Source organism: Falco rusticolus, chromosome 1, assembly GCF_015220075.1.
Source record: "Falco rusticolus isolate bFalRus1 chromosome 1, bFalRus1.pri, whole genome shotgun sequence".
In the NCBI taxonomy this organism is placed as follows: Eukaryota; Metazoa; Chordata; class Aves; order Falconiformes; family Falconidae; genus Falco; species Falco rusticolus.
In genome coordinates, this window is record NC_051187.1 from 70,215,983 (window position 1) to 70,229,286 (window position 13,304).

Here is a 13,304-nt window from a genome sequence, read left to right on the forward strand (position 1 = left end):
TTGATTTATTTATGTGGTAAAGGTAATTGAGCACTGCTTGTTATTAGAGACTTATCTGAAATGACCTGTGTTTTCATTTTGCTGTTGCTCGTCCACAGAACCTTCAAAGCGATAACTGTTCACGTGCCAGGATCGTTTATGGGAATTGTTGACCTGCAAAATTCAAATTTTCTTGCTCACTTCCTTTTCATACATTAGGTCCTGTTACTGAAGTCAAAACAGATATATATGTCACCAGTTTCGGACCTGTTTCTGATGTAGAAATGGTATGTATTTCTGGGATTAAAATGCCATTTCCTTGTTCTGAGAAACCATTAACTGCAGTGAGGAGTGGATGCTTCATCTGTACTGTTCTGTCAATCATGCAAAGTAGGCAAGATTAGTAACAGCTTAATTTACAGGTTATAATTAGATACATCAGGCCTGATTCTGGTCACACTTTCACTGGTTTTTTTGGCTGACTTTAGGAATTCACTTTGCGAGATTTAAAACAGACTTTCATGGTATAGAGGCAGAATAAGGTCTTGCAGGGAGTGTCTAAGTCAGTCTACTGTGGGGAAAACATCTAATTATCTTTGCAATTGCTTTTCCTTTCTGAAACTTGTGTTATTCTCAGGTGAATAATCATGACATCATTTCACAAATACTTGTTGATGTTTTCATTTCAGATGAATGCCCTTTGCTGATCTTTGTGCCCCTTTTAGCATCACTTTCAGCAAATGTTTGATTGATAAGAGTTTTCATAAATGTCTGCAGAAATTGAATGTCAGTGTGACATGCATGAAATGGTCACAGGAGAGAAATGTTACATTTGCATGTACTGTTATTTGTGCCTGAATGGCATCTGCATTCATTTGAGATCAAATCCAGTAAAACTCTCATCAGCTTCTGTAATCCAGCGGTATACCCTTAAACTATGCCATAGTTTCTCTTTTTAAAAAATAGCCCAGAAATCCTATGGAAGCAACACAACCATACATGCTGAAGTGAACTTCTTTAAGGGAAAGGCAGTTTCAGGGCAGTAACTTCCTTCCCATACAGTGCTGTCGTGTGCTTTGTGGTGTACCTGATTTGGTTCTATCATGTGGAAAGGTATGTGACAGCAAGGTCTTTTTTCAAGGGCTACATTCATGGCAGCAATCTTGAGTTGAAATGCATTGTACTCCTTCAGTGGCTGTCCTGTGCAGTATGATGTTGTTCGGTGAGACAAGGCGTACAAGAAGATGGTCCCAAGGAAGTTTACTAATGTGTGCCTCAAATCTAAAATGAGGGCTGCGTGGCATCTGTAAGGGTTCATTGAAGCGTTTGGACAAGGTGCCACATGGGAAATTACTAGTTATATTGGAGAAGGCAGGAGTGAGAACATAGACTGAAGGTAGGTAAGAAACTGGCCAAAGAAGAGTTTACGGCAGATGTTTCCCCTTTCATCACTAGAGATCAGTTAGGAGGCTATTCAGGGATCCAAGAATTGTTTTTGGAATAATTTTTAGTTAATGTATCCATTAATGACCTAATATAATCTGAATGTGGATGCACTCTAAAACTTGCTGAAACAGCCAGGTGTGATACAGTCTCAGTACAGGGGATGACCAGAATGCTCTTTTAGACCTGGGCTACTTTGGTGCCCAGTGTAATGAAAACGGTTGAAATCGTCTATTACAAAATCTGTCAGTAGAAGCTGGTAACAGAAACTGCTACTTGTGAGCTATGAAGTCACCAGCAAGAAATGACACTAGAAAAGAGACTTTTCATAGATTGATTAGAAACCACAGCGGAGGGTGCAGCCATGGAAAAGAAGATTCTCAAAAAAAGCCGAAGATGCATTACACTAGCGAACATACCTCCTTGCCAAGGTGAATAGATACGGGCATACAAGTCGTTTCAATGGTAATATTACGCACAAGAGTTTGAAGTGAGAAGACATTGTTTCGCTTAATAACAAAATCACAACTGTGACTTAAAGCTTTTTGTGTTACCTTTTTAAATGCCATGTGATGCTTTTTGTGTGAAATGCTTTAGCTTCCTGAGATAAGTGCATGCCTTCACCCACTCATTCACATAGGGTTTCTCATGATGTGCCTGTGTCTGCAGTTCTGCAGTTGTTGTTTGCATGTTTTCTTTGGAGCATCTGAATGGCTTTTCTGAGGAAGTTAATGGGATAGTTACGTAGTTAATAACAAATGTGTATATATATAAGACTGTATATAATGTATTATCTGTGTTTTGTGGGCCTGGGAAAGGAAATAATTAGCTTTCTTCAGTTAAAAGCTTTCTTTCCATGAGTTGAAATTAATTTTTCCTTCCTTACTTTAAAGTGTAAGTAATCATTTGTCCTGGTATTTTTAATTTAGCCAGCAGCAGAAAACCCATGGCTATCTTTTCCTTGAAAATCTGTTGACACTTATTGCCAGAGATTGTTTTGTTTCCAGTTACATGCTTGACTACAAATTCAGTTGCCTGCTTCCTGCAACCTAATTAGATTAATTATTCCTTAATGATTAAATATGTGTAGCAATTTATTGGTATGACTAATGTGGGAAATTAAGCTATTAAGAAGTACACAACATGCTTTAATTGGTGGAGAGATGTTTGTGTAGTGGACTTAGCATTTTCTTTAGCACTGATTTCTTTGCTCCCGAGGAATTTCTTTTTTTACAAGAAATCTTTACACATGAAAATGTGATCTCTGTTTTTCTGCAATTTAATACAGGAATATACGATGGATGTCTTCTTCCGTCAGACATGGGTAGACAAAAGATTAAAATATGATGGCCCTATTGAAATTTTAAGACTTAACAACTTGATGGTTTCGAAGGTGTGGACTCCTGACACTTTCTTCAGGAATGGGAAAAAGTCTGTTGCACATAATATGACAGCCCCAAATAAACTCTTCAGAATAATGAGAAATGGCACCATCCTGTACACAATGAGGTATCTGTTGTGTTTGTTTGGCTTCTTACAATTACTGTATGCAAAAGTTATACTGCCTAGACAAAATGGCAACCAGAGACTATTTAATTTGTTCCATTATAGGCTTACAATAAGTGCAGAGTGTCCCATGAGATTAGTGGATTTTCCCATGGATGGTCATGCTTGTCCTCTCAAATTTGGGAGTTGTAAGTTGCAATTATGAAATTTCTTGTAACTACAGAATTTAAGTAGTAGAAGTAGATTTTGAGCAATTACTAAACTTTTTGAATACTAGTCTTGATACACAATCCTTATGCAGACAAAACTCCTGTTAAGTTTCTTGGGAATTTTACTTAGTGCCTCAAAAATTAAACCCAGTCAGAGAATTGAAAAGCGGGAGGTGATTCAGCTGTTATGTTAAACCCGTCTATTCTGGCTACACAGTTGCTTGAAATACGTAGTTTTTCTTGGTTCTTAGGGAGGAATTGGATACTCAGTGAAGTGAGAGATTCTCCGGAGAAGACAAGGAGGGTGGGATCCACCTCAACTTACAACGGCCAGGTAAAAGGCACTGAGGGGAGGTGCAGGTTATTTGACTTTCTCTACAGTTAGTTGAGGCACACCGATGTCCTAAGATAGACGTGTAGGTCATGTGCAGAGATTTGATCTTTAGTTCTATCTGTCCATCTCCTGGCCTGTAATTGGAGCCTGCATGGCAAGTTTAGACTAGATAAATGATTTTGGGACTGGTGAGAGGGATCTTAGTGCAGGTCACTTTCTGCTTTGAAGTCGGACATTGATGTTTGGATCACCTCCAAACTCTGGCTAGAAGGAACGTTTTGGGATGTACTGCATAGCAGCTGGGGGAGGTAGTTATGATTCCCCAATTTGAATCCACAGCAGAGACTTCTGAGACTGCCTGGGGATGGTTGGTGCACTCCAGTAACTATCCTGTCACTCTGCTAAGCCTCCTTGGTCACTGACCTCTCTGCTTTACACGATGTAGTCAGTGGCTGGACTTCAATCCGTGAAGGAAACTTCAACCCAGAGCTCTGAAGTTAGAAGTGGCTGGAAGCTCCTCATAGTCTTTCCTTGGCATCAATTTAGCTTATACAGCTGAGTAGTCAACCAAAAGGGGGATATTTAAGACACTGCTCTGCAAAGGCTCTTCATCCCTGTTACGGCGAGATTGGAGACCAGGTGCTGTCAGATTTGGCTTCGGTATCAGCAGTAGGATAGAGGAGCTTCACTAATGGGGGCTTCTCCACAGGCATATTTCTTCAGGCAGAATCACCAGACAGCAGAAATTGCGCTTGATGCTAATCTGGTAATTTCCTTAGTGAAACTGGAAATCAGATGTAGCCATTTCAAATGAGAGACTGATTTAATTTAATTTTAACAGGAGTTTGGGCTGTGTAGGGATTGAATGCTAGCCCTAAGTTATGTCTTTTGTATTAAATGTAAAATGTTTCTTTGGGTGTGCTTATTTTGGGGCTATTGTGATTTTTTTAATGACCTCTGGTTTCTGGCAGATATTGTAAACATAAGTTTAAAATGTTACAGTTTTTAGTATACTATAGTTTTTAGTATGATCATTATTTTCTGTAAAGAAATGTGCACCCAGTCTCCAAAATCTATCCTCCTCCTACATGCTCTTTTTTATATATTAGTATATTTTAATGATAAAATTGTAGATGGAAATTTCTAAAATAATTTAAAGATAAACTTTACGTGCCCATTAAAGGCTGATCCAGCAAGAACTCGTGTTTAGACTTCACATTCAAATGTGAATTTGTGTGTGACCTTAGCTGCTATTTATTCTCATCTGAGGGTGGCTTTTGGGGGTAACATAACATGAAGGGTATCTTTGAATCTCGTTAGTGTGAGTTTTGCTGCTTGGTTTCAGTAGGTTTGGATTGGGCTCTTAGTCTAAGATGTGAGACATTTCCTATTTATGCAAACTGATGCTGTGTTGTAGATGCTTATCCAAAGAGTGAAATGATTTATACCTGGACGAAAGGACCTGAGAAGTCAGTGGAAGTTCCTGAGGAGTCTTCCAGTTTAGTTCAGTATGACCTGCTTGGGCATACAGTATCCACTGAAACCATTAAATCTATTACAGGTAGGAAACTTGTCAGTAAAAATCAACTTGAGGTAAAAATAACCCTGTAATGTTGCCCAAGGCTTTTTTCTTTCCTTCCTGTAAGGTATTGTACTGAGTGTCATAGGGTATATATTGAGGGCTGAGATCATAAATCTGAATTAGGTTTCTGTCCCTCAGATTTACATTTGCAGATTCATTACAGTAGATTGCGACAGTCTTTCAGAAAGCTAGAATGAGATCATTACTCCAAGGGACAAAATGAGCATTTAATCACTGTTTAAAATTCAGTTTGAAGAGTCAAGAGGATGCCTGGGTGAGGAAGTAATTTCTCAGCACTGTATCCACATTACGTGCAAAAGACTTCCTTTGTTTGGTGGTGCAAACAGCTCGGGATAGAAGTACAGCATACAGAATGGGTTATTAAAGCCATAAAACCCTTCTAGTCAGATAAGGATAGGCACAAATGCATTAGTCACAATAGATACTTTTGCTGATTTGTGCTGCAAGAAATAAGGCAAATGGCAACTACAGGCATCTGAAATGAGTGAAGTATCACTGATGAGCAGTGTGGTGATAAACAAGCATATTCCCAAAATATTTTTTAAAATTTGGAAATGTTTTCTAAGCATCAGCAAGTTTGGGTGTTGCGAGATGGTCAAAATGAAACAGATAAAGCAAATATATTTGATGTGTTGCTCTATGGGTATTTTTCTCAAAGAAAATAGAACAGCATTTTGCAATACACAAGAAATATACTTCTTGGCATATTGATTATTATGAGTTAACAACAGTATCTCCTTACTGTCCTCAAAATGCTCATTCTGTAGTGCTTTATTCAGACAGTTTATTCGGTTTATAGTCAAACTGCATTATTTTGTTGTTGTTTAGTATGAACTATAAGGTTTTGGATAAACTTAGAATATTTTTAATTCTTGTTGATGATTTTTGCATTTGCTTCATTATCATAGTGGTGCTGACATACAAACCTAGTAAAAAGCTTGAGATGCTTCCATAACATTTAATGCGCATCATTGTGGTTACTGTTTTATTTGACAAGTAGGTACCACAATGTTATGGGTGCTATAGTAGGTAGATAGCTTGTGTCGTGGGACTCCTTTCTTCAACAGCTTCCAAAAGAATTTTTAACATTGTACTTAGTGTAAAATGTAGTCCAGTATTAGCTATACTTTTATAGTATTTTTGATACCAGCTTCTGAGTGGCACTGTAAGAACCTACTGCTTCCAGGATTTTTTGTTTAAAACATTCATTCTTGTCTCTAAGGAACATATCTTTCTACACACATTAGGTGGTATGGATAGCATCATCTTAAACAATCCTAGTCTGAGGCTGATACTCTGAAACAGTTATTCTGCAACACAAGTTTTATGCACAGTCAGAAAGGTATTTTCTTTCTTTTTTTTTTTTTTTTTTTTTTTTTTAGGTGAATATATTGTTATGACAGTTTACTTCCACCTCAGACGGAAAATGGGTTATTTTATGATTCAGACCTATATCCCTTGCATTATGACCGTGATCCTTTCTCAAGTTTCATTTTGGATAAATAAGGAATCCGTTCCAGCTAGAACTGTGTTTGGTAATTATTTCTTTTCTACTTTTTCTCATACTTCCTCCTTTAATACCTTTCACTAGAGTAGCCCTTTCTAGTGCATTGGGGTATGCTGCCTCCATACTTGTGCAGAAACAAGGGAGTGATATAAATGCAGAGGAATTTTTGCTGTCAACGTATGAAAAATATTGTTATGGGAATACGAAGAGATATTGGAATATATAACGTGAAGGGTGGCATGGTTGCCTGTGGCAAATAGCTGTACATCTCTGGGGATCCTCCACGCTTGGGGGAGCAAACTGGGAAGACCTGGCTCTGAGTAATACAGTCAGGTCCTTAGTCTACATCCAGAGCAGTTTGATCCTTCAGTGGACGGTAGTGTAAGTACTTGGACTCATACCTCCTAAGAAACTTCTAAAATTAATTGAGTGTGCAAGATGTACAGATGTTTTCTTAGGGGTTGTCTGTGTCATCAGTGGAAGCTTGCTATGAGTAAGGCTTAGATTCTGTTTATAAACTCGTGTTTAGTGCTCTTCTTTCCACCATTGCCATTATGAATTCAAAAAGCAAAATGATCTCAAGATATTAAAATTGCCCTCATCAAAGTACAGTTTGAATGAGAGACTACAGTGAACTCTGAAAATAAAAACCAAAAAAGCTTCTATGGAAGACAAAGCATAAGAAATTAAATGGAAATACAGTTCCTAACAAAGAAGTAGGATAAAAACATTTTTAAAGGTAGTCTTTATAGAGCAATGTCTTGACTTCATAGTGTAGTCTAAAGCAAGACTAATCAGGAAGAGAATTTTTTACAAAAAGCCTTTCAAAAGATAGGCAGATGCTGGCAAGAGTGATAGGAATTAATGTTTCTACATGACAGCCCATTCAAACATGTAAGTGGAGTCAGAACACTGTTTTGTATCACAGATTAGGCAAGGTTAATGATTAGTTACAGGAGAAACAACCGGTAAATCTAATAAGAGCCCCACTAGCTCTCAACTCAAGCATTACATTAGGCAAATTAAGTGTATCACTTCAAATGCCTTTGCAGTGATGTTAAATAATGGTACCTTTTTTTTTTTTTTTTTTTCAAAGAGTATTGCCATGAACTGAAAAGTTAGGATCTGTATTTACAGACAAAATGTGATAATTGAAAATGTACAAATTACAGAGCAATAGATGTAATATAGTCAATATAGCCATATGTGAAACTGGAAACAAATAATAATAATAATAATACATTTTGGACATCTGCTAAGTACAGCTATGTTTCTAAAATGCCTTTGAAAGCAAATGACTTAAAGTATGGCTAAAAGTATATTTTTTTTTAGTTTTCTGAAAAACTCCAGCAGGGACCCCGTTTTCTAAAGTTTTTCATAAAAGACAAAAAGAGGTAGGCAAGACCAGCTTTCTAGAGGAACTGTCAGAAGAGGCTAACCAAAAGATCTTTCCATTGGATATTGCATGATTAGGGAGATCTTGGCAAAGGTAACAGAGGAAGAATACACAAGGAACAAAGGTAAATTAGGTCATGAAAGTGTCAGGCACCTGAATCTGGTGATTGTGGGGGACTGGTGTTTCTTAGAGGAAAGACAGCAGTAATTTTAAAACAGGTTTTTAGCATATATTTTTATATTAAAATACTCTTAATATATTTTTATATGGTTATGTGCATTTCTAATCAGAAGCTTGCAAGCATTTAGCTCTGGATAATTAAAGTTCATGTGTATATATAATATTTTTTCACCAGAACTTAATTCCCTACCCTGTAAATCCTTATGACATGTATCCAAGTGCAGTTGCAATGGCAACTGCAAGTGTCCCAGAAGAATAATTTAATAGAGGGAAATCTGATAAAGACTATGGCAGTAGACTATCATACTGTCATGGCCTCCCCTCTCCTCCTCGTATTTGAGGAATAGTTGATCATTCAAGTCACTTCACCCTATTCTTACATCTGTTAAGCAAAAGTCTTTGGAAAGACAATTCAGACAAGCTATTTGCTTGAAGTGGACAAAGGTAGGATCAGGAAGGATAGGGCTAAGCAGGGATGGGTCTCTTCTAGGGAAAAAAATTTCCCATAATTTATTTATTTTTTCCTCAGATTTAAACATTTTCAGTGGTGTGTTTTTCAATGCCTTCCTACTGAAGAAGGTTTTGTGAGCTGGCATCTGTGGTTTTTTATCCTGCTGAGTTTGCTCTGAGATACTCTTTATGCATTCATGATCTGGCTATTACTCTTTTTTTCTTCTTTAATAGGAAGGACTGGTTTCATTGTGCCCCATTCTCTGTGTGGCAGTGTCTAGGTGAAGCTTTTTCATACCAGATTACCCAGATGGAATACCACCATTTAGGGAATAGGGGATGTGAGGATCTGGTTGGAAAACATTCTCTTAATTTCTGAATTCTTCTGAGCATATACATTTCATCTTGAATTAAAATGGGTACAGTGTTTTCTTCATAAGAGTAAAGACCTCTTCATTTGTAGTCAGTCTTCCTGGAGGTTATCATGGTAGGATTTATGCAGTGTTCACTATATACTTGGTATTTTACATTTGTATGATATGGGATGTTTTGGATGAAAAAGGGGAAAAAAAAGAAGACCCCATACCTTGGTTTTATACACCATGTATTTGTGTTTGAAATACTACCATGTAGTGGTCATATTTTGAGTTCAGTGTTCATGCTTGTACACTTTAATTAAAAAGTTGTTCTTTCTGAAGATGAAGTTCTAATTAAATTTCATCGGTTGACTAGTAGCAGAAGGGTTTAAAAGAGAAGGTAAGGGTTTCTTAATTAACAGAATTGTTAACATAATATTCTAGATTTCCTTAGCACCAAAATAATTTGCCATGACTTAATGGCACCTAGACTACGAGTGGGATCAGGGAAACAGACACAGACTAATAGATGGCATTCTGAGCACATTACAGGAAAAATCATGTTTTTGTTGCAGTCTGAGGAGCACTCCCCTGTTTAACAAATTATGTTCAAGTGTTTAGAAAATAACTTGTAAGGAATTCTGTGAAATTGACATGTGGAAGCCTTCATTTCATATGCTTTTAATTTTCTTCATGTGAACTGTAGATAAACTGCTGAAGTTGTAGCTTTCCATGCCTCCTTTAAAAACTGGTTAACTATTTTGTGTGCATAGGTGCTCACAGGTATATAGTGGTTGTCATGACTTAAATCTAATGCACTATTCACAAGGAGCAGAAGACGACTCTTAAGTGATTTAATGTTCTTTGTTTGAAGCTGCTTGCCTCTTCTCACTTTGTTTTACTCTGATTCAGCAGTGCTTTTGCTTTATTTCTTTGAAGGAATAACCACAGTGTTGACAATGACGACACTGAGCATCAGTGCAAGACACTCACTGCCCAAAGTATCCTATGCTACTGCCATGGACTGGTTCATAGCGGTCTGCTTTGCCTTTGTCTTCTCTGCTCTTATTGAGTTTGCTGCTGTCAACTATTTTACTAATATTCAAGCGGAAAAAGCCAAAAGGAAGACGGTAAAATCCCTTCTTGAATTTCCAGTTGCTCCAGTACAAAGAGAAAGAAGTACGGAAGAGACACTCTCGGTATGTTTTCAGCTTATGCAAATATCTTCTGTCTTTTTTGTAGTGTTTCTTGGTAAAAACAGGCCTCTAACTTCCTCCCTGCTTCCCTCTGATGTAATGATACAGTGTAAATTAGCCTAATGCTACACTATATTCAATGAGAAAAACCTGTATAACATTATTTAATTCTTACATTATTGGATTAACTCAGGGGAGAGAAGGAGGTTGTGTCCATCCATACCTGCAGTCTCTTCCCTATTTAGTTGTGTTTTGGTGAAGGTCAGTTAGGGTGGGTGTCTTTAGGAAACTTTCCCTTTGCATGTTGATTCTGATAGGACTGATTATATAGACGAAGATATTACAGATTATGAGGGCAGCATGTTATCTTTGGCTGATGTCTTTAATGAATTAAAATAAGTTAAAGTATTGCAGCTGTACCTTGGAGCACTTCCCTAGATATCACATTTCTCCTTTCATTGCATGTATTGCTCTCTAGAGTTTTCTTTCTTCATCAGTTACAGTTTCTGGAATTTTTGAAGAATGCTGGATGAAACTTGTGTCCACCATAGGTTTCGTTTTATGTAATTAGCCTGCCTTTGCACAGGAGCTTGCCTCAACTCCTGAAAAGGTTGTGGGGCTCTGTTTAACAAAATGTTTTGCAGCTTTCATAGTGCTTTGGGTTGCATGTGACTTGTGTGGCAGCTATTTTAGCATGAGGTCTAGTTCATAAAGGCTTGATCCAGGGGTCCTCAAACGTTTTAACCAGGGGGCCGGCGCACGGATGCAGTGGCAGGCAGCCATCTGCGGCTGCTTGGTTCCCTCCCCAACCCCCGGCGGGGGGTGGGTGGGGGGGGTCTCTAAATACCGGGGGCCCGATTGAGGACCCTGGGGGGCTGTATCTGGCCTGCAGGCCGTAGTTTGAGGACCCCTGGGCCTTGATCTCATTTTCAGTTGAGCTCACCAGTGATTCTCCTTTCCTCCCTTTTCCCATTCCCATATGCTAACAGAATCGTTGCAGCACTTGCACCGGCCATGCAGGAGGCCAGTAATTCCCACCCATGGCTGACTCTTGGCAGCACCACTCAAGAAGTGAGATGCTGACAGCAGCGTTGTAATTTACTCTTCCTGTCAGACTGATTTTGTAATTTCCTTTGGCTGAGCCATGATTGAGGCACCGCTGTTTTAGGCTAACTCTTGGTAATTTTGTCTTCTGTCTCTTTTCACATCTCATTTGTCTCCTTCCCTATTCATCTGCTCTTTTTTGCCTTACCACCCCTTCCATTTGCTATTGCTGTTCAGCTGCTGTCCACCCACTTCCATTTTTCTTCCTCCTCTTTGCTGTCTTACAGTAGGTTGTTACTGTTTCCAGTCTCCTGGCTGTGGTGTTCTGTTAGCTCCTGTTTCTCTTTAAAAGGATGGATGTGCTCCTGAAGAGTTTGTTACTTGTCACTCTGTTGGCTGCTAGTAAGAGGTGGGAACAAGAAGAAGTATGTTTGTAGTAACATGTAGTTCACCTTGTGCATAAGGGCATTAGTGCCATTAGTTTATGCTGAGCTTCCTGGTTGTACAGTGTGCAGTTTAGTATAGTGTCTCGGGCACTCCTGAGGAATGTTACTGCTTTGGGTGATAGGCAAGTTTCACTTGGCTCCATAGGAAAATAGATTACATAAGAACGGATTCACCATAGGTTTATTTGGAAGACTTTATTTTGTTTAAAAAAAAATGAAAAATAAGTTTTCTTAGCAATGATGAAGGCTTAACAAAACTGTTTTGATTCATGATTCATTGCTGTAAGTCACTCTTGTATCATGCCTAGCCAGTTACGCACATGTTTTGGAGGAACTTCTCTTTCTCTCTCTTTTTCTGGTTTTTGTTTGTTTGTTTTTTAACAAAAGCAACAACAGGACACACACAGCTTCACCCAGCTCAAAAGCTAGGTAAAATGAGATGTGAACACTTCTATCCCACTGCTTAATCAATACCTCTGTAATAAATGTGGTAATGTGCTTACAGGTTTGGGGATTTTGAAAGCACTCAAGGAGCAAACTACTTTTTGGAAGGGTTCCACGTTAATGTTTTTAGCATGCAAGTGGGTGATAACGTTGATTGTACCTTGAACTGTTATTTTTTTAATGGCTTTTACTCCAGTTATGCCTATGCTAAGTCTTGAGTCTCTGCTCTTCCCAAGCAGGTATACAGGGTGAGCCCACAGGTACTGTTACATGTAAGGCCGAGCTATCGAGGTGCAGCCCTTTCCGTGGCTAGAGGATGACTGCTGTTCTGGTCACCTGCTGTGCAGAACACAAGCTAATGTGGCTGTTCTAATTCATTAGAAGCCGATATGGCTGTTAGATTCTGCTTTCCAACCTGACACATAATACAGCCCTCTCCTTAAAAGTTTTAGTTTTGCTTATAAAAGACTAATGTAGAATTTTCTTATGCCTTATTATGAATCTGATTTTTTTTTTTTCTTTCTGCGCATATACTGTCTAATCAGTGCTGATTTACCAGAGATAACAGAATCTCAGTTTCCCGGTGAGGGGAAGGACAGTAATCTGACTGTAGCATGTAATCTGTAGGAATTGTTTCTTAACATAAAGACCATACATTTTATCTCCATAGCTAAATGATAGGGTTTGATTTCGTAACCCAGTAAGCATTTTAAAAAAAGTATGTACTATGTTGCCACTATTATTCTAGAAATTCTGCTGTTTGCAATACAATTGCCAGAGTTCAAAGAGAAGTTTTATTTTAAACTGGATTTTTTTTCAGACTGATGTTGCCTAATCTGTTAAATTTACCAGTCTCCCGAAGTTGAACATTTTCACTTAGCCCAGGGGGGAAGTGTGTGTAAATTTGGAAAGGCAGCGGCTGAACACCTAAACCTTACAGTTCATTCTGGTGCGCATCTCACTATTTGCAACCTGCTTCGGTTCGTCTACTAATAGAAGGGGGAGACCCCTCTCTTACGCTTGTTATCGCTGTGCTTTTGCCTGCCTTGAAACAGCATACAGGTTGTTGCACTGGCTTTTCACAGTTGAGGTCCCAACTGTATAGGTCTCCTGAAAACAAAAATTGAACTCTGAAAAACAGAGTAATTGACACTGTTAAGGAAAACAAAGGCGGTGATACTATACTTTTAAATGAGGGTTTCATTTTATGG

At 38.3% G+C, this 13,304-nt stretch overlaps 1 protein-coding gene across 2 annotated transcripts in view; it reads left to right on the forward strand.

The window, feature by feature from the left end:
• The window catches only part of GABRA4 (gamma-aminobutyric acid type A receptor subunit alpha4), a 45,563-nt gene that overhangs the window by 9,601 nt on the left and 22,658 nt on the right, over positions 1-13,304 (forward strand). For both annotated transcript variants that reach the window (XM_037383892.1, XM_037383902.1), the window contains exons 3-8: positions 199-266; positions 2,711-2,931; positions 3,034-3,116; positions 4,889-5,032; positions 6,457-6,609; positions 9,903-10,162. In XM_037383892.1, the coding sequence (XP_037239789.1) occupies positions 199-266; positions 2,711-2,931; positions 3,034-3,116; positions 4,889-5,032; positions 6,457-6,609; positions 9,903-10,162 (929 nt within the window). The remainder of the gene's footprint in view (positions 1-198; positions 267-2,710; positions 2,932-3,033; positions 3,117-4,888; positions 5,033-6,456; positions 6,610-9,902; positions 10,163-13,304) is intronic.